At 39.0% G+C, this 27,320-nt stretch overlaps 1 protein-coding gene across 5 annotated transcripts in view; it reads left to right on the top strand.

Moving 5' to 3' along the window:
• astn1 (astrotactin 1) overlaps positions 1-27,320 on the top strand; it is a 452,360-nt gene that overhangs the window by 123,014 nt on the left and 302,026 nt on the right. The window contains exons 6-8 of one of the 5 annotated variants that reach the window (XM_051953293.1): positions 7,506-7,613; positions 9,311-9,460; positions 16,266-16,433. In XM_051953293.1, coding sequence (XP_051809253.1) covers positions 7,506-7,613; positions 9,311-9,460; positions 16,266-16,433 — 426 coding nt within the window. Of the gene's footprint in view, positions 1-7,505; positions 7,656-9,307; positions 9,461-16,265; positions 16,434-27,320 lie in introns of all 5 variants that reach the window. The other 4 variants (XM_051953292.1, XM_051953291.1, XM_051953290.1 and 1 more) reach the window with 4 other exon arrangements.

The following is a 27,320-nucleotide window of genomic DNA, read 5'->3' as shown; positions in this document are numbered from 1 at the left end:
ACTGAACCTAAGTTAGTTAAGTAGGTTTATTTGTTCTTGAACAAAGACAGATACAAAAGCTATATGGTGGAAGTGAATGTATCACTTTGCTCCACAAAGACTTTCATGCAACTGAACTGCAACAGTTCAGATTTAATGAGAAAATGTTCATAGATGTAAATGACAAGTTGCAAAGAAATGAATGTAACATCAATAATATGGATTATGATGATATTCATTAGTGTCCACTAACATATCGCATATTTTTCCGTGCCATGACAAACAGTCTAGCAGGACAATATTTACTTATTATTCGACTTTTTCATTGTTGTGCTTTTAGCACTTTATTAGGTTAGGTTAGTCAACAGTGACTGATAATCCAATCATTTTAACTAGATTTACCAAACCTCAAATTTCCCAACCCTCACCACACTGCTTTGTTGCCTAATGCAAGGTTCAGATGTCATTTTATTCTTGTTTATTTGTTTACAGAGTCGTATATTCTTGCTGTGACTACCTGTAACACATGACCAGTCATAGCTGGTCATCCTTCACAATCTGCATCATGTCATCTGGAAGAAGGTGCCAAAGACCAATTATGAACCAGGTGAAACTGGCACCACAAATGGGATTTTGGATGTAAATCGTGGTCTGTAGTGTTAGAATAGAGTGCCTTGTATGCACCAAACTCACTGTTGTTCATAAATGGACACCCATTAATTTGTTAAAACAAATCTTTTACCTGAATACAAACATAATTAACAGAAGAAAATGTTAAAATAACAGGCTAAACTATTAGAATTCCATAGAATTCAAATGCTATATCATGGAGAACTAAGATGTAGTGCTCCCTCTTGATGTTTGTGCTACTCATACTCTGCACTTTCTCCAAATGACACTAAAGAGCCACTCTTTTGACATCTAGCTGCAACTTTAAAACATCTCTGTGCCTGCAGGGCGATCTAGGGGCTCTGGGTCTTTGTTGTTTTCTTCAAATAGCCCTTCTCTTGTCTCGGCCTCTTTATCCCTTTCACTTTTTTGTAACAGCTTCAGTGAGACTTCGGACAAGCTCTCGGCCTGCTTTGTTCGCTCTGAACCAGCCAACCTAGTGACATCGCAGCTCAGACGAACAAAGGGAAACTCTCCTAATTAATTTCGTTACATTTTTATTTACTGCGACTGTGAGAACACATAATATGCAGGCAGAAAGTAACGACGGGGGGGGGGGGGATCCCTGTGCATTCATTATAGCTGTTGTATCAGCTTGGTGTATGAAAATAGAAGGATTTGCCTCCTAATTCTCTGAACACACACACACACACACACACACACACACACACACACACACACACACACACACACACACACACACACACACACACTCACACATGCACACACCACTTTTGAAATCTCAGTGCTTCCAGGTACAGATTAGTATTCTCCAAAGCCAGCTGCATAGGAATGAGGCTGTCTAAGCAGGCAATTAGATCTGCTTCATGCAGTTTTGAGTTGCTGTTGTTGGTGTTTCCAGTCAACTATTTTCATCTTTGTCATAAATATGCACAGACAGAGCTATTGTTGCCCTTGCAGACAACTTCTGTGCATATGTGAGGCGGACTCGGGTAAGGTAATGACTCTTCCCCTTTTTTGCTGAAGATGCCCCAGTGCCTCTCTTCACCGCGTATGTCGGCACATTTAATGGACTCCAGGGCTACTTCCAAAGCAACTAAAAGTACCAAAATTGCCAAATGGGAGAAAGTAATGTCAGAGTGGGCAAAGGGAGCTTGACCCAATCCTGCAGACCCCCCATCAGTATTTCATGATTATTATTGCTGAGTAGGTGCATAAATTATTTCTAATTACTTGCGGACCATACCGTGTAATTAAGGTAATGTTGTCTAAATTGGTGGACTATGTTAAAGCAAAAGTAGAATTATTGTACAAGTACAACTACTGCTATTCATGAAAGGGATAAAAACAGAAGTGTGGGGATAATAACAGACAGCAACCGAATGTCTTTGATGAAAGGTAATTATAAACGCTCTCACATGGTGTATACAAAACTGTCCCGTTTTACTAAATGCTGTTTCTGAGCTCTTGTCATAGATCCTGCCCGGATGTGACGGTTTCTCAATACTTGGTGATTTTTAATATCCATGTTTGTTCCGCTGACATTTTTGTCTTATTGTTCTTTAGCTCGGTTAATTCCTTGAACTTAGTCTGTTGTTTGTACTTTCATTGATCACAGTCAGTGTAAAGGACACGCTCTTATATCATCTGTGTCCCAGTTCAGACCTGCCTTCCTGAAGTTTGCCCTGTCTTGAAGTCTAATTCAAAGGTGAATGTGTATTCCAGTCAACAAATCCAGTTCGCCATTGGTTTTCGGGTTTTGTGAACTCCTGTATCGCTATGCTTGCTGGAGCTTTGGTCTGATTTTTACCACTTTGCTGGTCACATTAGGTCTTTTTTTGCTCATGGTGCGCTACGAACTTTTCAACCTTCCTAGCTGATGAAGTCACAGCGTTATTTGCTCTTTTGACAGTCAGAGTGTCACATTCGCAGAAGAGCAGTTCGTTTAATACACAAGCTAGATGTCCTTGGCCACATCTTTCCAGGCTTTTTAGACTCTTTGTATTAAATTACTCTTGCACATAACGTTGTCATATGGCATAGCAACAATACTCGGCACACAGTTCCCTCTCTGGCTCAGAAAGACTAATGTGCGGACCATGTATTGTATAAGTGCATAAAGCAAAGTGCAGACTCTCTGAAAGGCCTTATTTTTGTGTGAGTAGTATCAGAATGGATTCTTGAGAAATTAATTGTCTGTATCGTGTCAGTTGCGCTCCTGAAATATGCTCTACATAATGTCACGTAGTTCAGATATCGAAATTCTGCTTCATTTGGATTTGAAGCTGAAGTGGCTTGGGTTTGCAGTTTGCACTAAAATGATTCAAACCCCATTGTTCAGTAGATATGTCCACTTCATTATTGAGTTTCTCACCAGATATCAGTAATTTATTTCAGCAGCTTTCTCCAGATCTTATTGTCTGCTACAACTGGGACATGTTTTGACAGTGAATGTACAATGTTCATTTTTGAACATTTCTATTGACCCAGCCTGTATGGACATGACTTAGGTCCAGACTGAATTTTTTTTTTTTTTTAAACAACTGTTTGACAAAGTTTTTTGTACAGGTTTTCATGGTCCCCGGAGAGTGAAGGCTACAGTCATCAGTGATCACCTGACTTGTCCACTGTCACTGCTGTGAAGTCGATAGTTTTAGTTCCCAGTGAACTTTCAGTTTAATTATCGGATGCATTGAAATTGTTGTGACATTTTAAGATTGAACAATGGATTAAAATTAGACGAATAAGATGTGTGAATCAAATTTAAGAGCTAACAAAGAGAAGATCGGAAGACCTAACATGTCAACGAAAGTCATGAGTACGTTAATAATCCTGTGGAAAGCGGCAACCCAACAGAAGACTTCTGGAGTTTTATCCTTAAAAAAAAACCCCGAAGGAACTCATGCAGTCAGCTTGCAAGGAGAGACTATTCTTATCATTGTTCTAAGGGATTATTTTCTGGTTCTAACCTGCGTGGGTGAATTGCTCAAATATTACAATTCGTCATTGTGTTGTGTAGTAATTTTCTAGTGTCAGAATGTGATCGTTGGTTGGTTAAGCTCGTGAGGTCAAGCCCATTTGGGTATATTGCAATCATTATTTCTATTAGTGGTCGTGGTCAAATAACATTCAGAGCGCACCACATACTGGCCTGATAAATTTTGGCAACAATGTAGCAATAAAAAGTCAAACAATTAAAAAATAGACGTCGTTTCAAAGGAAATACAAGTCATTCGGAATTTGACAAATTGAGACTAGAGTAACAAAACATCCCTATTTCATTTAGTTTAATGTTTTGTGTCACATATAATCAGAGTGAGTGCATGCAAGATAGATTTTTGAATACCGTCTACTCATTCGTTAATATTTTGTAGTCATCAGGGCATATTTTGTGTTTGTGAAGGTACCTTTTACTTCGTCTTCACTGCATAGTTTTAGCAATAATGTTCCAGAGGACTTTGTTCCCTGCCAGCAAACATATCTGGGGGGGAAGTGTGCAGTGGAAATTGCTTCGTTATTAAATCAGTCGTGCAAAAATGCTGCTGAAACAATGGTGTCATCAAAACGGGCTTCCCACTTGTGAAGTAAAGCAGCGCCAACATCTGTGCTGTCAGATAGTCATGGCTGCCAATAATATTTACGCCGCGCATTCATATCTTCGGCGCATATTGTTCTAAAACCAACAATACGAAAAGCTGATGAAGCTGCTGTCATAAAAAAGTCCTTCTCAGTTTGTCACATTGACATTGCTGCCAAATGTGTTTTCATTCCCCCATTGTTTCTGAGGGATCGTCTCCAGTTTAATCAAACGCTGCCTCTTGGTTGGGGATTTTTAAAGCTCTTGTCACGGAGAAACGTTAGCATGAATTTTATTTCAATTCACATATATCCCGCTGAGGCAGCAAATCTTGGCTGCTTTGATGGATTTTCCCCCTCACTTTGTGAGTCGCAATCCGCTAACACTTGTAAGACAAGCTTCAATACATGCCCTCTAAATACAGCTAATGCCTCAGCTAAAACACACTCGGATGAAATGCATTATGGGCACATTGTATTGTAAGAGCAGTTTGTTTATCAAAGTGTTTGTACCTACTGTACGCATCTTTTAGATCATACAGTAGCTTTGAATGACTAACCAGTCAGGCTTCATTCATTGCTAATGTTTATTACTGAATAGTAGCAGGATTATCCTCCAAATAAAGATTTGCATTCTCCTCTTTTTTCTTTTTCTTAACATTTATCTTATACCCTTCTTTTTCTGTGGGATGGCAAGACTTGTGTATTGGCAATCATAGGAATAAAAGAAAAGCAAAAATTGCCCACAAAAACAGGAGTCATGTTGGTATTGTCCAGCAAAAGTCCACATCCAATTATCTATTTGTCCATTCATTTAGTTTGCATGTTTTCCATCTCATGTGTCGTCTCACATTCCATCTGTTTTCAATTCAAATGTAACCAAGCAACTAAATATCAAATCACAATTAGTGCCACCTATTTTAAACACAGAACTTTATAAAGATTTCACAGATGGCTCGAAGTATTCTCATTATCATCCGACACAAATCCATCAGGAATGGGATTTATGAAAAAAAAAACAAACAAAAAAAAAAACAACAACACTAACAGTTAGTTGGTTCCACCCTTTTAAATGTGACATTGTTCATATATTCTATCCAGAAAGAATTAGAGGATGAATCGCAGCAAAAGAATGTTGTCCACCAACCGCAACATTGGTGGTTCAATCCCATGCCAAAGTGTCCTTGGGTATTTGGTATTTGGGTGAGCATTTTTCATGGATGTTCATTCACAGCTGGTATGAATGTTTGAAAAGGTGAACAGGAAACACTGTAAAAAGCTTTGAGTACCACTATGGTAGAAAGACGCTGTATCAATGCTTATCATTTACAGCACTCCGATTTGAGCTTTATAAAATCTCACCTCTTCAGAAAATTTAAATAGATTAAATATTTTCTGAGAGCGGTTTAATAATAATTAAATTAAGAATGAGAGTAATTAACTCCTGAACACTGCGTTCACACTAAAAGTTTGCTCATACTTGGGTGAGATTCCTTTTCAGTAAGGAAAACACTGTGCTTTCTTGTATTTCTGTAGTGTTTGAAACAGGTGGCAATAACTCAGTTCTAAATTAAAGAATTGCATTTAAATTTATACCAATTAAATGCAGATTGCAGTGCTTTCCAAGTGCCTGCAAAAACATAGGATGGTGACAGAATACCGCACACCAAAACAGTGGAATAATACAAAGTATTTGATGGGTAGTTAAAATGAAAAATAAAAAAATAAGACAGTAGGATTTTCAAAAACAACCCCCCCCCCAAAAAAAACACGATAAAGTAAAATTATAAAATATTACCTATATTAAATGGATCATATTAAAACAGTAAAATGTTACATTAAAATGGAACATAATTTGTAATAATTATTTAAAAAAAATAAATAATGGGTTCAAGCATGGAAAAACATAATACTAAAAACATAACTCATGGATAAAATATTGGTCTGCTAGTAGTTGTTTATATTCCAAGGCTGTCGGCAGCCTGAATTTGGATTTATCAAGTGAATTAAAGTTAAACTTTATATGAAACGCAGCGCAAATTTACTTTACCTTGACAGTAAAATTCTTTTAAATGTAGCAATTCTAATTCTTGAAATGTGTCATTATTGCCGCTGTGACCGTGCCTACAGCCGTAGTTTGCTGTTAAATATCTCTAAAGCTGCTGAAACTGCAGTGTAGCACCATCCTAAATTTATAAAGAGGAAGTAAGATAAATCCTTGAGTGTTGTGCTGTTATTTAAAATTCCACCATCCATTCATTCAGCAGCAAAAGCATTCTGCAGTCAAACATGTAGCGTACAGTACATGGAATGAATTCTCATTCTTTTATTGTGCCTCTGTTGAAATGGAAATAAAAAAAGTTTAAAATTTGCACAAACTCATAGGTCCAACTTGATTCTCCACATTGTCATCTCAGCTCTTTTCAGTAGGAATTTTCACAGTAAACATTTTAACTTTTGTCAGTAAAAGCATCGGTTCATAATACAGGTAACATTAACTACTGTATAGCTCATTTTCATCAAGCAGTCAAAGCATGCAAAAAAAAAAACTTGAACTAGCACAACTGAATTGAAAATAGTCATATTTAGTTTCCTGCTGTGGCAAGCCAATATGTTAACAAAAACTTTTTAAAATATCTAAAGTAAAGGGTTTAGTCTATAAGGTAAACTTTGCATGTTTATTTTTCCCCACAACCAGAGCGAGAGACAGATAAAGACACACACAGAGACAGAGACAGAGAGACTCTGAAAAACTTGCTGTTCAATACTGTAATAATTTTAGAATCTATAGATATACTAAATGCATTAAAAATCAGTATACAATATGTGCATTTTTCAAGGCACAGTGGTATAAGATGAGGACTATTTCAGCAGAAGGCCGTGCATTTTAAAAACTTGTCAGCTTTTTGCACGCACTTCTGCACCCAAATCTGCAAGTTTCGTCTCTTAAAAGTGATGCGCCGTTTGATCGCTTAATGAAATGACTAAATCTAAACTTGTCAGCAATAAAAACCAAAATGCTCAAGAAGTAGAAGGAAAAAAATGAAAACACATTGATTTTTGCAGCCTTTAATACATGGTGCGTTCAGTTTCAGCTTGGCTTCAGTCCCCATTAGCCTACATTTCAATTATTGACGAAGGCAAGTTTTGTGCTCTGATCTGGTTCCATGCTGAGTCTAGCAGCGGGTTCATTTCAAGTTCCGGGTGCCCTTTCCCTGCCATCTCTGCGAGGCTAACTCGAGGACAAAATTCCTCACCGTTGATCCAGAACTTTCCTTTTCTTTTTTCACTGGAGGTGTATTTTTGTGTGAATCCAACAGCGGGTTCAACTTTCTTGAACCCAGACGGGGACTCTGGGACGGAGGCAGACAGCGAGCCTCAGCTGGCCTTTTACACCGACCCAAACCGCAGTCGCCGCCGGAGTCGAGGTATGAGAAATGGTAACGCCAACAGCGCGTGGGGCTCAGGGGGTAAGGAGGACTCATACACCTACAGACAGTTTTATCGCCGTCTGATGGTATTACCATCGCCACGACGCATGACAAGTAACCTTTACGATGCATATAGCAGATGGATGGTTCTGGTGTTGTGTATGCTCGTGATTTAGACTCTGAATAAAGAAGAACTGATGCATATGCTGGATAGGTGTGTGTACAGTGGTTGTGAGCATGTGAAACTGATCTCAGTGCATCTGCATAAAAAAATCTTGTTGAGTGAAATCCAACAAGATGACGAGATCAGAGGTTTTCAGCGTAGAATATTTAGATATTAGTTGCATCTTACGACATGACACCATATTTTGAAATAATATTACACGCAAATATTATTTCTGAAGAGGATCCTGTGCAAATATTGTCAAAGTGAAGTGGTGCAGCACGCTTTAACTGTCAGCATGCCATGTCCTTGCAGCTTTGATGTACAGCAATGGGGTGTTGCAAAGAGACGGTGGAGGAGAAAAAAAACCAAAACATACAAATAAAAAGAGACAATGCCCTCAAAATAATAGTCGCTGTCAGAAGGCGTTACAAGCCTTCATGACGCCTTCAAGCCAATTATTCCCCCGTCATGTGCACAGGTGTCACAAACACGGCAAGGCCTCCAGAAACGCAGCCAACACCTTTAATTAGAGCGAGGGTTAAGAATAGAATAGTGCTTGCAACACTGCCCTAACTAGACTGTTTAGATCCAGACGAAAGGATGATTCATGAGGCATGATAAAAGTATTTCTTCATGTCTGAGGAATGGCGAGAGAAGGAAGACAATATTGATTTTCTTTTTTTTAACGTGATAACCAAATGTCTGCTGGAGATAAGTTTTGTAATATTCTGAAAATTCTGAAATATGTACTTTTGAAAAGAAGTCAAAAAGGTGAAATTATGCCCCACATCCAGTCTCTGGGTAAGTTACATGATTAAATAAGCTAGCTTTACACATAATACGATAGGTCAGCTTTCTACTTTGACTTTTGTTTAAAGGATCGCCTTGGGCCGCTTTTGAATGAGAAAGTTCTGCCAGAGTAATTTAAAAGCGACAATGTAATCTGGAATTCTTCTGCTCGTGAAAAAATAGCCACTTTAAACAAAGCGTGAGTGGTTATATTCAAGGTCACAGTGATTCGTGTGTGTGTGTGCATGTATGCATGGCCCTGTGGGTACGAGGTCACATTTAACACTTTCTGTGTTGCACTCTGGCGTAAAAGAGATAAGGGGAAGCGTTGGAGCAGAGAAGGAGAGCCAAGGAAAGAAGGAAGGTTGAAAAACAACCTCTGAACCATTTTTATTTAGCGCCATGTCTCTCTTTTCCCCACACATCCCAGCGTGGATGTTAATACCCTTCAAAGGTAAAACCTTATTTCTGTGCCACCGAGCCATGCCTAGTCTAAACCTCCCCAAGGCTTGAGGTTTTTGATCCAAAGGTCCTTTTCATGGGCGCTAAGCCCAATTTCTGGCTTGTTTGTAAAATGACTCCCTGTGTAGGCAGTGTGTGTTTGTGTGGCTGTGTGCACGCATGTTTATGGTGCAGGGGGGTTACAGGGGGAATAAAGGGCGACCCCGGCTTCACATATCTCTACCGTTTGTTGTTCCTTCCTTCCCCCACTCCCTCCCTGTGCATTTGTTTCCAGCAGCAGGTTCCCCGCGGAGCCCCATCAGTAAGACCACCCTGACTCTGATCAGTGTCATCAGCTGTGTGATCGGCCTGGTTTACTCCTCTCACCTCGCCTGCAGCCTCTCGGTCCGGGTGATCCTCCATGTGCCAGAGCACCTCATCGCCGACGGTAAGGCTTCACACCGCCCTCAAATTGTTGATGCAGCTTTTCCAAACACACCCCAGTGGATGCCTCGAAGCCCCAGGGGTCTGATCTGGCATTTTTCTTCTGCTCTCCAGAGAGTTGAGCTCACTATATCTCTCAAACCAAGTGCCCTGCTTTGCTCTCTCAAAGACAAAGGTACCGTAAATGCCAGGTCGACCACCCCCTCCCTGCGCTTCCCGTGTCGTGCCGTACAACAGATGTGCCCTCAAAGCATCAGAGCACATTGAGGCTAGGTCGCAGTGACCACCCGCAGCAAACCCTCCATCACTCTTCCCCTTGTACTTTCTGATATGTTGAACTACATCGCTAATGAATTTCAATGTAGCACCTGCAGAAAAAAAAAAAGAAGCACCATGGGGGCCAAGCGCTGGCTCCTGTTGGCTCATTGGCATTTTTCAGCTGTCACTGGAGTGAGCTGGCAGTCCAGATATATTATAGACTGTGACTAGGCTCACTCATCTATCATCTGGAGGTCTGATTTGATTCGGAGCGCTGCTGCTTTCCGGTGGTAGACGCTGGCCTGCCAGGGAGATATTAAAATTCCAGGGAGGCATCCAGGGAGGGAACTTTGAAAGGAGAGATGAAAGATGGCGAATTCGCCTGTTGAATTACAAAACTGGGATCGATTTAGAATGTTTCCATAAATGTCTCCACAATCTCATCAGACTTGATTTGATGTCATGGTGAATCAGATGAAAATCTGGATTCTACCACCAGGGAAAGAAGCTATTAATGCCAACAGCTGGGCATGTGTCTGCTTTCAAATACTGTGAAGAAAAGCACAGAAATGTAGAGTCACACCTTTCTCCTTGCCTTTCACATCAGGGAAAGTAATCATCTGGAGATGTTTGTGTGCTTATGCAAGGCGACAACAACTACTGCTGTTCAAGATACACAACAAAGGACAGGACAAACATTTCTTTGTGATTAACTTGCAGAGTCTGAAATAGAAATGTGACCGAGGTTTACTGTCTTCGATTGTGTTCAGTGGGAGTAGGTTTGATAAATCTGTATCTTGTTTGAGAGATGTAAATATAACCTCTGATAATACTTCCAGGAGCCTATACCATGCTAATACTGTTAGCGTCTAGAGATCTATGGGCCTCCGTTGCATGTCATCCTTAATCTGCCAGAACCTGAACAATTCAGACAGACACGTAGAATTAAAATACACGCTCAGTGCAAAGGAGGTCGTTTTTTCTTAATTAGTGATTAGGAAGGAGAAATCCATGAAGCTTGACAAGCCAAGAGTTTAGAGATAAATGCTAAATGATTGTATTTATATAGCGCTTTTATCCAAAGCGCTTTACATGATACATCACATTCACCCATTCACACACTGATGGCGGAAGCTGCCATGCAAGGCGCTAACCACGACCCACCAGGAGCAACTGGGGGTTCAGTGTCTTGCTCAGGGACACCTCGACATGAGCTCAACGGGCCGAGGATCGAACCGGCAACAAGACAGCCACTCTACCCACTGAGCTATGCCGCCGCTATGCTGAAATGCTAACACAAGCATGCAAAAAATACTTAAAGTGCTAACAGTGCTGATGTTTTTTTAGTTTAGTTTACCCCATTATCCTGCTAGCATTTATTAATTAGCACTGTAAATGAATGAGATGTTGAAGAAAATATCCCTAATTTGGACTTCAGCTATTTTCTGCTTTATTACTTAGCATTTACCTACTAAACTAGGTGAGTTGCGAAGAAGACCGGCATGTTTATTTCGCTTGTGATCATGATTTAGTTTTTACCACGATGAACATGTGTATTAAATTTAGTCATTCATTTTTACTAGTTGCAGTTTTGTTTTAGTCAACAAAAACTTCAAGCTAGTTTTCTTCAGTAACATTTAGTCTGTTTTTTGTTTTTCATTTTTAAAGTTTATAACCTGTAGACACTTTGAGGCCACAGCTATCACAGTCTCTATGTACGGTTTCCATGGTTAAAGGTGTTTTTTTTTTCATTTTTGTCAAAGCTAGTAGAAAAGTGTCAGTGTCCTTGTCCTTCCACTCAACAATGACAAAAGACAAATGCTGCTCAGACATTCAAGTTGTCAACACTGTTGTCTGGGTTCAAGCTGATGAACAACAAAGTTCTCCAACATGTGGACTATTTCTTTTTTTGAACATCTGGAGGAAACTTCAGATGTCATTAATTGAAGGGTTTGGAAACAGAGTGGTCTAACCCACTCTCTGCACCTTTGAGAAAAATAGGTTCTAAGTGTTGTGTTTTCAAGGTTGGTCTAACATTCGAAGCGCCACTGTAACGCTGTATTTGGGTTGTAGGTGAGACCACTAAAGTCTAGACCATAAAATATTACAAAATTACATCAAACTCAGTTTGTATTTTTGTGGTTAGACCACTCTGCTTCTAACCTCACAATTATGAAACTGACTCATTCTGATACCAACATAAAAGATTAAAAGCAGTTCATGTTACATTTCCTTTTTGTAAAGTTGAACTGCTGCCTGTATGCTCGTAATTTCTCTCAGCTGCTTTGTTGCCTCTTCTAATTGTAATTTGTAGATGAGTTTGGTTCCGACGTCTGTTTTTCTTTTAGAACCACCATGTACCATTACAAAATAGAACTGATAAATCAACTGAACAAAATAAATGTTGGACAGTAGAGGAAACTTTGGAGCTGCAATGTGATCTATTTTTGCATTTGTCCGGCTTGAATTGAAATATTATTGAACTTTGTTAATGAGGTATTGTTAAAAGGTCACATCACAGTTCCTGTCTTGAATATTACTTTTCCTTGACTTTTAGCTTAGTTATTGTTTTAAAAAATAAATCATCAACAGTTATTTCTTTCACAGTTTTTGGTGCAGAAAAATAGCACTGGAAAACTACAATTTGATGAGTTTGATATTCAAAAGTCTTTTTTTTTTTTTAAATTTTTGAGCCACTAAGTGTTGGAAGATGTCCATTCATGGTAATGACTGTTAGTATGACAGTGTCATTTTAGTCACAGACTTGTTGTTTTCTCCCTCTTGTTTTGGTTCATTATTTTCCATAATTAAACTTATATGTTACTAGATTTCTGCACAGCACCCCTGACTGAAGTGCTGCACAGTGGTGCTTACATCAGCTATTAAGGCTGGTGTCTACTCCACTGATTCTCCATTCAGGCATATATGGCATCCTGTGAGACTCACACTTGAGGTGATGCTGAACATCCACCAGTTTCCTATTTTGATAAATAGATATTTTCCTCAGACATCTGTTGATGCATTTCTAATTGTATACTATATTTGAAGCATTTATGTTGAATATTAGAATCAATTTCATAATGCAAAAACAACCATATTATATACTTGTGGTTGCCAGACATCAGATACAACATGGACAGTGCATCAGTTAAATCTGAAATGCCGTTGGGGTCATGTGTGGAAGTTTTTACAGGCAGTTTTATGACTCTCCCTAATTAAGCAAACATGTCCAGCCATTTGCAGTGTGCGTTCTAGTTCTAAAGAAATCATCAAAAGGGATGGCACTCACTGGGGCACACAGAGGCTGCCAAAAAGTCATTAAATATGCTTGAGTTAGCAAATGCCTAGTGCATCCCATGTTTGTTAATGGATGCGGGCTGTGGTCAATGTGTGTAGCTGCTAATTTGCAGAGATCACAGCAGATAGCTGCAGTGATCTCTGCAATCGGTAGGATTTTAGAATTGTACTTCTTTTTTTTTCTGTTTTTTTTTTTTTCCAGGCAGTAAAACTGAGAAGGAAACATTTCACAAATCACCCCGGTTTCAACTGACTCCCCTTAGTTAACAGCGTTTGAGCTGTAAACCCTGTGAGTCCTCAGCCTGTGAGTGTATTCAGTGTAGCTAATTGATTACACCTTTTAAAGGAAAGTTCTGTGCTGCACCTTTCAACAACAGGGCAATTAAAGCATAAGTAGATGGGTTTGAAATGAAACAGAAACGCTAACACATTACCTTCCTCATTATCCTCCATTACAGAAACGGAATGTTTCTGGTGCTCAACACTTTTCCTCGACTGATCAGATGCTCAAACTTTGAAATTTACATAGAAAACAAACAGCTCCACAGTGCATTAGTGCTCTCAAATTAGTACTCATTTATGGTTGTATTCTTTCATTTTTACCCTTTTCCTGTACCAAAAGCAGACTAATGATAATGCCAACAAATGTGTAGCTGCAGTAAATTGCCATACATTTATTAGCACAGACAAAGTGTTTATCTGATGCTGAAATTTAATACAGATTCTCTCATGCTGCTATATTTATGTAACAAGCACCGCTAATAAGACACATGGGAAGATCAAGGCAAAGAATTGCAGTTGGGGTGCAGATTGTTGGTGAGTTTAGGAGAAAACAGCTTTACATATGAAAATACTCATTGTTGGAGGGTGTTTCCACAGTTAGTAAATGTGCTAGAGTGTGTTGTGACGTTGTAGTCGTCTAAACAGTGTCATAACTAGAAGAATAAATTTCCTTGCAGGACTTTAACTAAGTTACTTTCCAGTTAATGTTGGAAGACCATGTAAAACTATCATTCTGGTGATCGTGTCTCCAAAAATTACATTCTGTACAACTAAAATGCATTCTCAGCCATATTTTGAAAGAAACGTTTTATTATTTAGAAAGAAATATAGACTGTAACTTAAGTCAGCAACAGGAATTTTGACCAGGAAACCAGGATTCACATCAGAACATTATTCTCATGCATACATTTCAATTTCACCTCCTGTTTGGTTCCGTTTAGGCACCAAGACTACATGGTTAGGTTTAGGAAAATACCTCAGTTTGGGTAAATATCCAACTTTTTTGCAACATGTTTAAAGTTTATCCTCAAACCCTAGCTTTTGCATCATCTAATATGTGGTTGGATGGCTAGTGGTGATCATGTGTTGATTTGAAACACCTTAGTGATACAAACAAATGGCAGAAACCTCCAAATGTAACACAGTGCAGTGTGATTGTATTGAGCTCAGTTTCAGGAGGAAAGATTCCATCTGATTCGTAGCTAAATTACATACGTGCTGATTGTAAATTCATTAGCTCAGCATGAAACGCATGAAAATACTGTTTCCCACAGCTCCAGTCAGAAGGAAATGAAGGTTTCCTCAGTGAACCTGTCGCCAAAAGAAATATACACCGAAATTCATCAGTCCAAACTACACTATCATGTGGTGTTAATCTACCAAATTCTGTGCAGATCGCCATTTTTATCCATCATCACATATTTATCCAGACACCACGGATGATGTGCTCTAAATTCAAACCTCTGTTTTCCTCACTCCTGCTACATCGGTTTGGCTTCAGGGCAACAAAGCAGTTGCCTCGACTAAATGCCTCTGGTTACCGCTAAAAATAACAGCCTACACGAATGTTTGTCTCGCTATTATCGGTATCAGTTCATTTAAATTCATTTCTCACGGTTTACTCGTTTTTTTATCTTTCAGTTTTGTAGCTGCTGTCATCTTGACTGCACTCCAGCTCTTGCTTTAACGCTGCAAAATAATAATAATTACCTGCCGCAAATAGTACGGCTGGTGTTTTCACCTTATCAGTCCATCTGTCAATGTGTGTGCTCGTGTCATCATGGCAAAATGTGGAGATATTTCAGAGGTGGATTGGAGTACTTTGTGTGTTTTATGTCTGCATGTGGACAGATGTTGTCTATGTAATACAGTCATGAATCTTTACAGCTGTGCAGTTGGGATCAGAATGAAGGTCAGATTTGAAGATGGGTGGATTCCAACCAATGAGTTCTGGGTAATCTTGTAATAATGCAGGTGATGGAAAGACGCAGTGGTAATATTGTAGCGCTGACTACTGAGCACTCACAGTGGCTGGTGTGATCCCACTGCAAGATAGGCTCCCGTTCTTCTAATAAAACTGAGGGAAGCAGTATTTTTTAGGTGTCATTGGTCCAAAATATGTCCTTAGAGCTTCACCATATTGCTATTCCAGGAATCTGAGGACTAACCTCTTCTTGACTCCATTTTCATATTGAATGACTGGATTGACTATCAGTAGCAAACCAATGTCGACACGTGATGAGCTTCTCACGTTATTTTACGGTGCTAGAATAACACAAAATGGTGAAGGGTAGGGTTAAAGTCTGGGCATCATTATTTTGTGATTATATGGTATGCAGTGACACTCTATGTGCATTTTTAAAAATATTTCTGCCAAGTGCAGCTTAAATATCACAGTAGGATCTCGAAAAAAAAGTCAGCTTCAGGTTTTCCATGTTTTGTTTTTTTTTTCCTTTTTGTCATGGTCAGGTTTGTTTAATCAAAGTTTTTTCTTTTCTTGACTATTTTATTTTGAAGGTCCCCTAACAAGGTTTTCTTTCCTCCAAAGTGGCTCATTGTTCATTTCAGTTTAGAGCAATTCAATTCACTCCATGCTTTATTGATTTGACTGAAGGTATTTTAATTGCAAGGTCAGTATGCTCTTTGCCCTCATCCTTCTTCATTTTAATGACAAATGACTCTTTAATAGATGTGAAAAAAACAACAACTTTGAAATCAAATGTGTATGTATGCTGCACTCTTTGGGTTTCCTATTTTTTTTAGCTTTGTTTTTGGAGCAGATTTTTTTTTTTTTTTTTGCTTTATTTTGTCTGACTTTTTTTCCTATTCCTTCTCTTCTGCTTTTTCACCCTCCCTCCATCTGCCATCTTTTCGTTGCCCCTCCATGTCCCTTGTCCTTCTTTTCAACCCTACGTCCAACTCTCACTCCTTCCCTTGAATTCTGTGCTTTTCCCTCCCTCTGTCCTCCTCAGGATCAAGGTTCATTTTGCTGCAGGGGAGCCAGTTAGATGCCTCAGACTGGCTCAACCCGGCTCAGATCTTGTTGTACTACCAGCAGAATGCCAGCGGGCCCTGGGTCAGCGAGCTGTGTGGACGACGTCTCCTGGATCCCTGCGAGCACCAGTGTGACCCTGAAACAGGTGAGCTGAGAACGGTTGTGAGCAATGAATTATTAGGTGAAATGAAAAAGGTCTCAGTTCACTGATTTGACTAGTCTCCATCAGGATTTCAATGGAGAACACAGTGAAGTTACATTATTAAAAAGGTCCTAAAGACTTGGAAAAAAAAACTTCTTATTTAAAGATCCCCTCTGGTAAAACTTTGAAAGTGCTTGGCCTTTTAAACATATTCATGTATTCTTTCTATCCTAGAGGACCAGGGATGTCCCAATCAAGTTTCTTTTTTTCTTTTTTCAGTCTGATCTGATCTGTTTAATATTTAGTGTCTGCCAGTTTTTTTACCGTTTTCCGAGATAACACATATTTAAAATACAATAATGTTACTAAAATCGAATATGCATGCTTGTCAGTCAGTCAATTGCATCCGACAGAATAAAGTTCTTCATCCAGCTCCCTCTGTTCAGCATTGAAGTCAAACGTTCTTAGCCTTCCAGACAAGTAGTCCTTGAAATTGGTGCCATGTTAGACGACTGCCCTAGCTTACGTACGGACAGTTTCTTGTTGGCAAGCAGAGAGCATTGTGGAAACTTAGCTAGCAAACGACACCATAGCAGACACTTCATGTCCTGCAATTCAAGCATTGGATCCTGAAACCTTGATGGAAAGCAAAAGTATGTTTTTAGTCGAATTTGAAATACTTCCACACACCGTCTCAGATGCTTTAGCACATTAGTTTACTAGTCAGTCAGCAAGGCATTTAGTAGGTCAAGCAGCTGGAGCGCAGAGCAGCTGTTTCAAGTGGTTTGTATCAAAAGTTGGAATTAAATTTGAATTGATTTTTGAAACAGATCATCCGGGTTTGAATAAATAATTCTTCCCTTGTTAGAGTAAAACTCAGAATCACTACGAATTCAAACCATCAGAATAAAGGGCAAGACGGTTTGAGGGACCTTTTCGTTGCCCCGTGTGTTAATCCAACATCAGTCATTCAGGAATTATACCCCTGTCAGATTTATCTGTGCAAAACAACACTGAAAGTTCTTGTCGTAGCCATGAAACACAGAGAGGCCTCTTGAACTGTCTTAATGTTGTTAAGTTCAATACATGTTTGAAAATGTACTACTGACGAGTAAAAGCTGGATATGAGCATCGCTATGTATCGTGTGTTGTAGTCAAATTACTGCATAGAAATTGGATGAAAAACAAATTGTACTGCGTTTAACTCGGTTTGCGATTTAAATTTCAAAAAAATTCTAACACTAATCACACTGCTTAACTCCATTTCAGCATCTTTTATCCAATGAAGCCAAATTGTTTTGAAATTCTGTGACAAACTGGAAGCGCTGCACACTGCATTTTAGAAAACAGCGAGTGGGCAGTTTTAGAAAGCATCTCTTTGTGCAAAACTGTGGTGATGGTAACAATATGTTGTTGGAGGAAGAGGGACATGCCAGGTGCAGTATGAAGCACTGTAGAACTCCAGCAATGTAAAGTGCATCTGGGAACTTGCAGTGTTTAACCCACTGTAGGCTCCTCACCGGGGACTTTTGTTTGGCTGGCCACCAGTCACAGTTTCCCACCAGCAACCTCTTAAAATTGTTTAGCTGTGTGACAATGACTGTATTCCACGCAGCTGCAGGGCCTGAAATGGAAAATAGATTAGCCCAGAGCGTTCAACCTGATTTCCTTTAGGGAAGCTGCAGAGATGATCAGTTAGTTTGCATGACTCCACTGTCAGCATCAAGAATGTCTCCACATGTTGGGTGTCCCATCGAGTTTAAAGTGGGCTTTGTGAGCAAAATGCATATACATAAACTGTGTTTGAAATTAAAAGCCATATTTGTGGTGCATTTGTTTGTTTGGAGGAAAACATTTCAGACTTTGCTAAAGTTAAGGAGTGATGTGCCAGAATGTGATGCTGCTTGTCAGAGCCTTGTCATTTAGCCACCTGGTGTGATTGTTCTGCTTGAACAGATTCAGATTTGAAGCATAGCCGTCACATTGTTTACTCTGTTTATGCATTATATTCCTCAGGAGAAAGACAAAACGACTATGAAGTTCAAGCTCGACAGCAAAAACAAGAAAAGTATTAAAACTAAATGTATAGCAACAATAAACAACTAAAAATTCAATTATGTCTCTGTAACTGCTAAGCAAGCACAGATAATCGGGAGCTTGTATTACCTGTCAGCAGTTGAAACCGCAAATATCACCGATGCTGCTTGTGCAAATACAAAGGTATGCAAAAAGATGAATATGTATTACTGTAATGTCTAAAGAGCACAACCACAGTTAAGGTATTCACATCACTTAAGGCAGCAGAATTACATTGAAAGTTTCAATATTATGCTGTTAATTATTCCATTTTTATTCCCTGGTGCCTTGTTACTGTTTAATTCAATTTATATTTAATTTGGAACAATTCAGTAGACCATTTCCAGACGTGTTTTACTTTGAGAACTAAAGTTTGATGAGTCTTTAAGCAGCCTCAGCTCTGCATCATCGAGTGCATTTTCTACATTCCTCCACCTCTGCACACCCAAGCTGTTAATCAGCTGACAAAGCACGTTTTGGAACGGACGACAGCCAACTAGACATGATGAATGTGATGTTAAATCAGTTCCAGCCACTTCTTGTTGATCTTTTATCTAATTAATTCATTGTGACACTGTGGTACTGTAGTGGATTTGATATAAATCTACTTTGTAGTGGGAGAAGTTGTGTTAAAGATGTGCTTAAATTCAGTCTTTCATCTGCTTTCCAGGTTGGATAAACTAATGCTTTTAGTAAGAATAAGGATATTTTTTACTAGTTAATAGTTAATTTGTTTTGTTTAGCACAAGTACACTGCCTGGCCAAAAAGAAGTCACCACCTGGATTTAACTAAGCAAATAGGTAAGAGTCTTCCATTGGATAATTACTGCAGTGATGAATATGTTTCAGCTGCAACAATCTATTTAACTTTAGCTGATGTAGTGAGGAGCTTCTCATTTCTTAAACAACCATATTAGAAGAGATATCCTGTGGTCATGGAAAGGATGTTAATCTGTCTCAGAAGTGTTCAATTATTGGTCTGCATGAAACAAAGAAAACAACTAAGGAGATTTCTGAAACAACTAAAATCAGGTGAAGAACCATCCATCGCATTAATTAAAGCTGGAAGGATAGTGGTGAACCATCGTCTTCGAGGAACAAATGTGGTCGATCATGTGGGCTGATGAATCCAAATTTACACTGTTCCAAAGTGATGGGGGCATCAGGATAAGAAGAGAGGCGGATGAAGTGATGAACTCATCATGGCTAGTGTCTACCAGCCTGTGGGGGTTAGAGTTATGATCTGAGGTTAGTCAGGTTCAGCAACGTTATGTTCCCAAAGAATGAGGTCAGCTGATACCTGAATATACTGAATGATCAGGTCTTTCCATTACTGGAGTTTTTCTGCCCTGATGGCATTGGCATGTTCCAAGATGCCAGGATTCATGGGGCTCACACTGAGAATGAGTGGATCAGGGAGCATGAGACGTCATTGTCAAGCATGGATTGTCCTCCACAGAGTCCAGACCTCGGCCTCATTGAGAATCTTTGGGATGTGCTGAAGAAGATTTTGCACGGCGGTCCGACTCTCCCATTATCAACATAAGAATTTGGTGAAAAATGAATGCAGACAGAAATAAATGCTGAGACATTGCAGAAGCTTATCGAAACAATGCCAAAGAGAATGAGTGCCGTACTCAAAGCTAAAGGCCGTCCAACAAAATATTAGAGTGTGTGACTATTTTTTGGCCTGGCAGTGTATATTACTTCCTTTGCAGATAGAGGATATGTTACACTGCTGCTTCCTCTAACTGTGATGAAATTCTGTCATTCAGGCATGGATTACTTTTACATTAATATTTGTCATAGTTTCATTTAGACATCCTCACCACAGTCGCTGGGAGCCACATCATGTGGTGGATATTAATACAGTGATAAATGAAACAAAAAGACTTAAAGTAATAGCAGCTTGTCCAGTTAACTAATAGCCTAGTTTATTTCTGATTTGCTAAGTGCTGTAAATGCTGTGCTGTTCAGCAGTGATTATCATCTAACTACTACTTCACCAACAGATTTAACTGCAGCTGATGAACTGTGACTTTGTGTGACTGTCCAAAGGAAACAGCGAGATTTTTAGTTTGAGCTTGATCGATCTGTTGTGGAAAAAATTATATAGTTCGGCCATGATCAATCGATGTATGAATAAAAATTCTGAGGAGTCCCGAAGTGCATTTGTCCGTTTATTGATGCATCAAAAAGAGACGGTCAGCTTGCAGCCAAGCGGAACTGCAAGTGCGCCTAAAAAAGGGGAAACACTCTATTCTTATAGGTTCAGTCGCACATACACACCCATAGAGAGTTCATTATCTGCCTGGTTGCAGACGTTGTTTTTTCCTAAAACATTGCAAATCTCAGAATGTACAGACAGTCACCCCACTCGCCCCCCGTCACAAAACCAGAAGTGTAAGCATACAATGGGGAAGGATGAGCGTTAAGTGATACCAAGAGCTGGGTTCAGTGGACGGTGACATTTACCATTTGGGGTGTCTTGAGGAACAAACACAGACAGAGCATCTTGGCTAGGTCACAGAGAGTTCAACAGTATCAAAGGTTTAACTGTACTTGTCACGTAGCAAAAGGCCTTATTTCCTCATTTATAGATGTCAAGCAGTAAGAAAACGTGTATTTTAAAATATCAAAGCAGCTTTGAATAATAAGGCTTCAAATAATAAAATTTCCATTACAGATCCTGTCTCCAAGTTGGGGATAGGAAAAATTGCAATTAAATAATGAGATTACTGCCGTTGTTCCATGCGTGTAAATATGTGCAACTTTCTCTTTGAAAGCACTTGTGTGTATTTTACTGCTGTCTGACATTGCAGGTATTTAGTAAACTTAGAACAAAGACTCCTCCAAACAGCTGGAAGTAAACTTTAGTCGAAACATGGATTACATTCATTATTAGTGAATGTCATTAGTTTGAGCTATTAGTCTCTCTTCCCATCTCGTAAAGTTTTATTTTTAGAGACATCTCAGCTTGACCAATACGTTTGCCATTTTGAAAGTGATATGAGAATGTTATTATGTCTGACTTAATAGGTTTGATTTTATAGAAACTTGATCAGGCTGCTTATTCTAATATGAACCTGACATTTGTAGCTGGTGTCAGAATAATATCAAGATAGAAGTGCATGGGGCTTTATATGCCAGATACCAATTATAATGGTCTTGAAAGCTCAGTGCACTGCAGCTTGAGACAGAAGAATCAAATACACAAAGCACAAGCTAATTAAGAAAACATCTTCACAGAGTTTACAACACACACACATAAAAAAAAAAATCATGCACACAGCTTATTCACAAAATGCGATCAAGTAACAGAAATGCACTGAGAATAAACAAATGAGCAGCATTTATGAGAAGCTAAATAAATAAAAAAGATAAATTATTATATTGAAATGAACTGCGAAATGCACGGGCTGGAATGGAAATGTTTCCAGTGGGCACTAAAAGGTGATGAACTCAGCTGCAAAAACACTGTGACTCAAGTAGTTTTTTGTAAGCAGTGCTGGGAAAAAAAACAAACATGTAAGTTATTTTTGTCCTTTTTTTAGCTTTCATGTCATGGATTTAATTTAATTAGTTCATGACTCATGAAGTAAATATAAATAAAGGACAGGAATAAAGGACTGAAACAGTCAACATAAGTAGCTTAATGGGTCATAATTTATTGCAACAAGCCTTGGAGCAGGATTTACAAATCCTTAGTGCCCTCTGGAAACATTTCCATTGTAATCTATGCTACTTGCACCATGCCTGTATTTGTTTGTTGTTTTTTTTTTTTTAAATAAAATTGTGCGTTTTGACTCTGCATGTGCGGTATATTTTCCGTCTAAATGTGACAACTGTGAGGTCAAATGTTCAAATGATTTTCCCTAATTTACTTTTCTCTCTGCAGTTGCAGTACACACAGCCCCTAACCTATACACTATAGCTGGATAACTGAATAATGGGTTTGAGTGATAGAAGAAGATGAAAGTGAAACATGATAAATTACACTTGAGTCATGCAGAGGAAAAGCAGAAAGTCAATAAGTTATGATTGATAGGACAATATATGAATCTTTGTGACAAAACAACAGCAAAATTGGAAAAGTAAACACCAGCCGAGCACAATATCACTGTCCTCTTTCAGGTAAGCTTTACTGTGCTGTGCTCGTATTGAGCTGCATACATGTGTAACAAACTAGTTTCCAGTTTTAGCCAGTGATAAAGCTGCATGGAGAGGGCCATCATTTTTAATTAAAGCACAGCTTATGACTGCAGTCTGTCATTTCCTCCCTCCGACTTGAAATGAGGGCCTTGTGCAGCTACTGTACATAATGTTTTATTCAAGCCACAGATCACATTCAGATTCCAAATGATGAGAACATTGTGCTGATAAAACGGAATAGGAGAACATTTTGTTGTTTAACAAGCTCTTTATCGCTATCGCTGCCTCTGAATACATTTTTGATCTTTCCAGCCTCCAAACTCACTCAGAAGAAAGCAGGAGCATGTAAAACAGAATCCATGTTGTTATTATAGCAAGTTAGAAACAATTTAAATCAGTTTATCCACTCCATAGATGACCTGGATACTTGTAAGCATATTATTAATGGGAACCATCCTGCTGTGATTCTGCTTAAGTTTTCTTTTAGTAGTCCACTTTTCTAAGGTATTTGGAAAATATGAATAAGCTCATTGAAATGATCGTGTATCATACATGAGTTTGAGTAAAAAATGTATTTATTTTTTGCTGTTTTATCGGAAAACAAGTTCAAAGCAAGATAATGAATAAGACGTGTTCTCTGTCCCTGTAGAGGTGCTGATGGTGGACTTCTGGCTTGGCAACAAACATTTCCAATCATATCACATACAAAAATAGCCCTGGCTTGGGGTAAAAAAATAAAGCCATATAGTACATAGAAAACACTAAAAAAGAAGGAAATCTTAAATTAGTTTCTTTATGGAAAAAATGTTTCAACTTCTAGATAAGATTGAAGTGAGAATAGGCTGTTTGCTTAAAGTAGAAAATCAGTTTCAGTTTTATAAACAGTACATAGATGCCACTTTGTGTTTTTTGTCACAACCTATACTGATAATGTTGTGCAAAGGTTATATCTCTGTGTGTTTATTACAGCAAGAATAGTCTGACTCACCGGCTATAGACTTCAGCTATAAGGGTGTTGTTCGCACCGCGCAGTTCTTGCAGCTTTCTCTTCCCCTTTTACTATATATTATTATTTTCAAAATCCCGTCCACAGCAGGAAACGACGACAACCACCACCTCTTAGCAGCAACTACATGCTGAAAATGACAGGTTTCGCCAAAAATATGGATGTTCCTCTGTGCAAAAGTACCGCCAAAACAAATCCTGTGACACTGTTTTGCGAACAGATCGCTGCTATTTCTCAGGGCTTTGCATGGACTAAGATGATCGTGATGGTTTCGTTGAAGAAACAGAAGCAAACCAAAGTGCTTTTTTCCCCCTCCTATAGCAGAATTAATTATGAGATACAGCCAGACCATTTTCCAGAGCTCACAAAGGACTGTGGATATAGGTCTGCAAGACACTAAAAATCTTTATTTTTTTTTTCTGCTGCACTTGTATTGTTATGACATTTTAACTACTTATCTAAATAAATGAAATACTATAACTCAAATTTGTGTTTACACCTCTCCTCCAAAATGTCTAAACTGTGTCTAAATATAAACTATTACTGTATAATTTCAAAAGCTCTTCAGTTTCCTCTGTCAAGTTGTGTAACATGCCAGACATCAACACCTGAGCAAATTTCAAGCTGTAGAAAAGCTAAACAGTCCCTCCAGAATTTTGCAGGCTTTTTTCAAGACAAAATGCCAGAATTGCAGCAAAGTTGCAGTGATTGGACAAAATTGCAAGGTCGCAATTCAGGGAGATTGGTTGAATTTGCGTTAATTGTTGCAATCGCAATATCACAATTTTGTGGAGGGACTGGCTAAAGAAAAGTAACTGAGGATGAGCTTCACTGAATGTCAGAATGTGGAACTAGCTTGAAGTCTCTTCTTTTTATGAACAGTTCATGGGCGGTCATGCTGCTTATTGACAACAATCAGCTGTGTGATACTATGGTAGATGCTAGTATACCATCTGAGGTTCTTCTATTAAATCACATTTTATTTCTTTGACTTCTAAAGGATTTTCTTCCCCCCAGTGTTTGTAGTCACCATGTGTTGCTCAAAGGTAATTTTTCTGTTTCTCACGATGATATTGCAAGATCTTGACCTTACAATTTAAAATAGTTTGTAATGCGAGTCTTTTAACTTCAAATTGAAAGCACGTTGGGTCAAATGCAGTTGTTTTAAATGTGCTATTTAAATAAGGGAGACTTGACTTGAAGCAACATCCCAAATCTTGCCGCTGCTGTAGTGTGGGTGATGCTGATTGCAGATGATTGTGTGCGATGTCTGTGCATTTTAATTGAAGTTGACTGTAGAAGTGGTGACATGTGGGTGGGGGGCAACAGCACTGCCAAAAATCAGATCCTGTTTACTCCAAGTACATCTGTTCATATCTTTTTAAAAAAAGTATTTATATTTGTTTACATTCCCAATGAGGACAGAATGAAACATTTTATTTGCACCTGCTGTCTTGGAAAGCCTCCGCATTGTGTCTTGCTCATATTATGGTTGCAGCAAGAAGTCTCACATTCAAAGCGGAGGAAGTGTCTTCCTTGTTTTGCATCCATTATTCAGCAGTCTATCTCTCCCCTGGGCAATGCAGAGTAAGTTCTGAGACCTTTAAATGAATCAAAAAGCTGGGCTAGTGTGTCTCATGCCTGCACTTTTTGGAATAATTTCTGAGACTCTCCCACACACTCGAACCTCTGCTCTGCCCAATCCTTAGAATGATATATGGACCAGCAGCGAGGCGGCTTCAGCTATTGTATTGCATTTTTCTCCTGATTCATTCGTAATGAAACCGTTGTGCATATGTGTGAGTATGTGTGGGTCTCTGAGCAATACACCGTGCACATGGGTGTGGGTGAAAGCGTGTGTGGGCTGCGAGGAGATTGCCGAGGTGCTATAGATAACCTAAATCCAATCCTCTTTTCTACTGGAGGAGATACTGATGAAAACTGAGATGGGGTGCGACAATATCTGTGCTGCTGCTGCTGCAAAAAGACATTAAAAGAAGCAGCGGACGCTTTAACAAGAGGCGCTTCCCTTCCTGCAGAGCTCTAAACCTGAGTGTCGAGGGTGCTGATGTTTACGGGCTGTTTTCAGCACCTTCTTTCCCTCATCTCTGGAGGGCGTGTGGGACTTTTATGAAACACAAAGGGACATTTAGCGCCTCTGGAGACGCACATTCCCACATCATAACACACTGGCTTGATTCATGTGACTGCATAATAGATCGGTGTGTGGATATCTGCCTGACGAGGCAAATCATTTTTTGACACAACAAAAGAAAAACGTACTTGCGGTACAGTTGTTGCTGCCCACACAACAGATCAAGAATGCCAGGCTATTTAAGGGTGATATATACTTTTTATTTTATTTATTGTTTTTTTTCCTCCACCCCAGTCGACCTAAATACAGTTCAGTTCTACAGAATGTATTTTTAAAGGTGAGAAACAACAGAATAAAACGCAGCAAAAATAAAGTGTGAAACTTAGAATCTGTCTCGGTGTGCGATTAGGGAATAAAACACCTTGGAAGGGTAAAACAAGTTTGAGCCAAGTACCATGACCCGTGCAATGAAACGGCAATTAAAAGCGAGACGAGGCATCGAGCGTTATTCTGCAGCTGCACAACAAATCTCAGCGCCTGCTCCGGCATTATTTATTTACTTTTTGGACATTGTTTAAACCGTCATTCAACATGTTAAATGAGCTTTCTACTGTCGGATATTTCAGCCCTTTCATTACTCATTTAACAAAGCAGCAAAGTAGCAATTATGTTCCAAGTATTTACATGTTGGGAGAGCTGCCAAAGTGAAGTATTGGAAAAGCAGCCATGTGATAGAAAAGAGTATATGAAAAGGCTTTTTCTCATTCAGGTGACGGTTCGGTGAAACGTTATGCATTTTACAAGAATAATTACAGAAGGTTGGGAGAGCAGAGCATGTACTCGCATAATGCAGCTAAGCAACTGTATAAATTAATGAGCTCTTTCACCCTGACCTCATTACTGAGAAGATCCCTAAACTTTGATTATTAAATAATTGTGATCAAGCTCTGTATTATGCAGCCAGGAAACTGTTTACAGACCAACCCCCTGATTCAGCACTAGCCTGCCATAATATCTAACAAAATGTTGGGGTGTTTTTTATCAGTTTCACCTTCAAATAAATCGGTATAGGTCTGGGGTTCTCAGTCTTTTTGGCTGGTAAATGATGACCAGAAAAGACTGATAATGTAGGGTAAAGTTCCTTTAATTCAACTAAAAAGTATAGTATCCCCATAGCTAACTGTCAGGGGAAAAAACAAAGTTTTATTTGCGGCAAGGAGTCAACATGAACAGAACACAGGCTGAATGATGTGTGAGGTGGGAAACGGCATAGCTTTGTACAGCAACAAAAGTGTGAGTTACACATCTTGGTATGTGTTATCTCTAGTCGCTGCTGGTTAGGCCTTGGTTCCTCTTTGCAGCGCTTCATGAAAAATTACTGAGTACAGCTTCATATGAGCTAAACACCACACGGCTATATAGTATTACAATGAATAAGAACATTTACAGGGGGTCCTCGGTTTACAACGTCATCGACCTATAGCGTTTCATCGTTTTGTCGGAAGTGGTCACATGGAACTACTGTAGTGTAGAACTTTGTTTGCATTTACCGGTTATATGC

Source organism: Acanthochromis polyacanthus, chromosome 9 (genome assembly GCF_021347895.1).
Source record: "Acanthochromis polyacanthus isolate Apoly-LR-REF ecotype Palm Island chromosome 9, KAUST_Apoly_ChrSc, whole genome shotgun sequence".
In the NCBI taxonomy this organism is placed as follows: Eukaryota; Metazoa; Chordata; class Actinopteri; family Pomacentridae; genus Acanthochromis; species Acanthochromis polyacanthus.
Note: the sequence above shows the minus strand (reverse complement) of the source record. Positions and strands in the feature narration are given on the sequence as shown.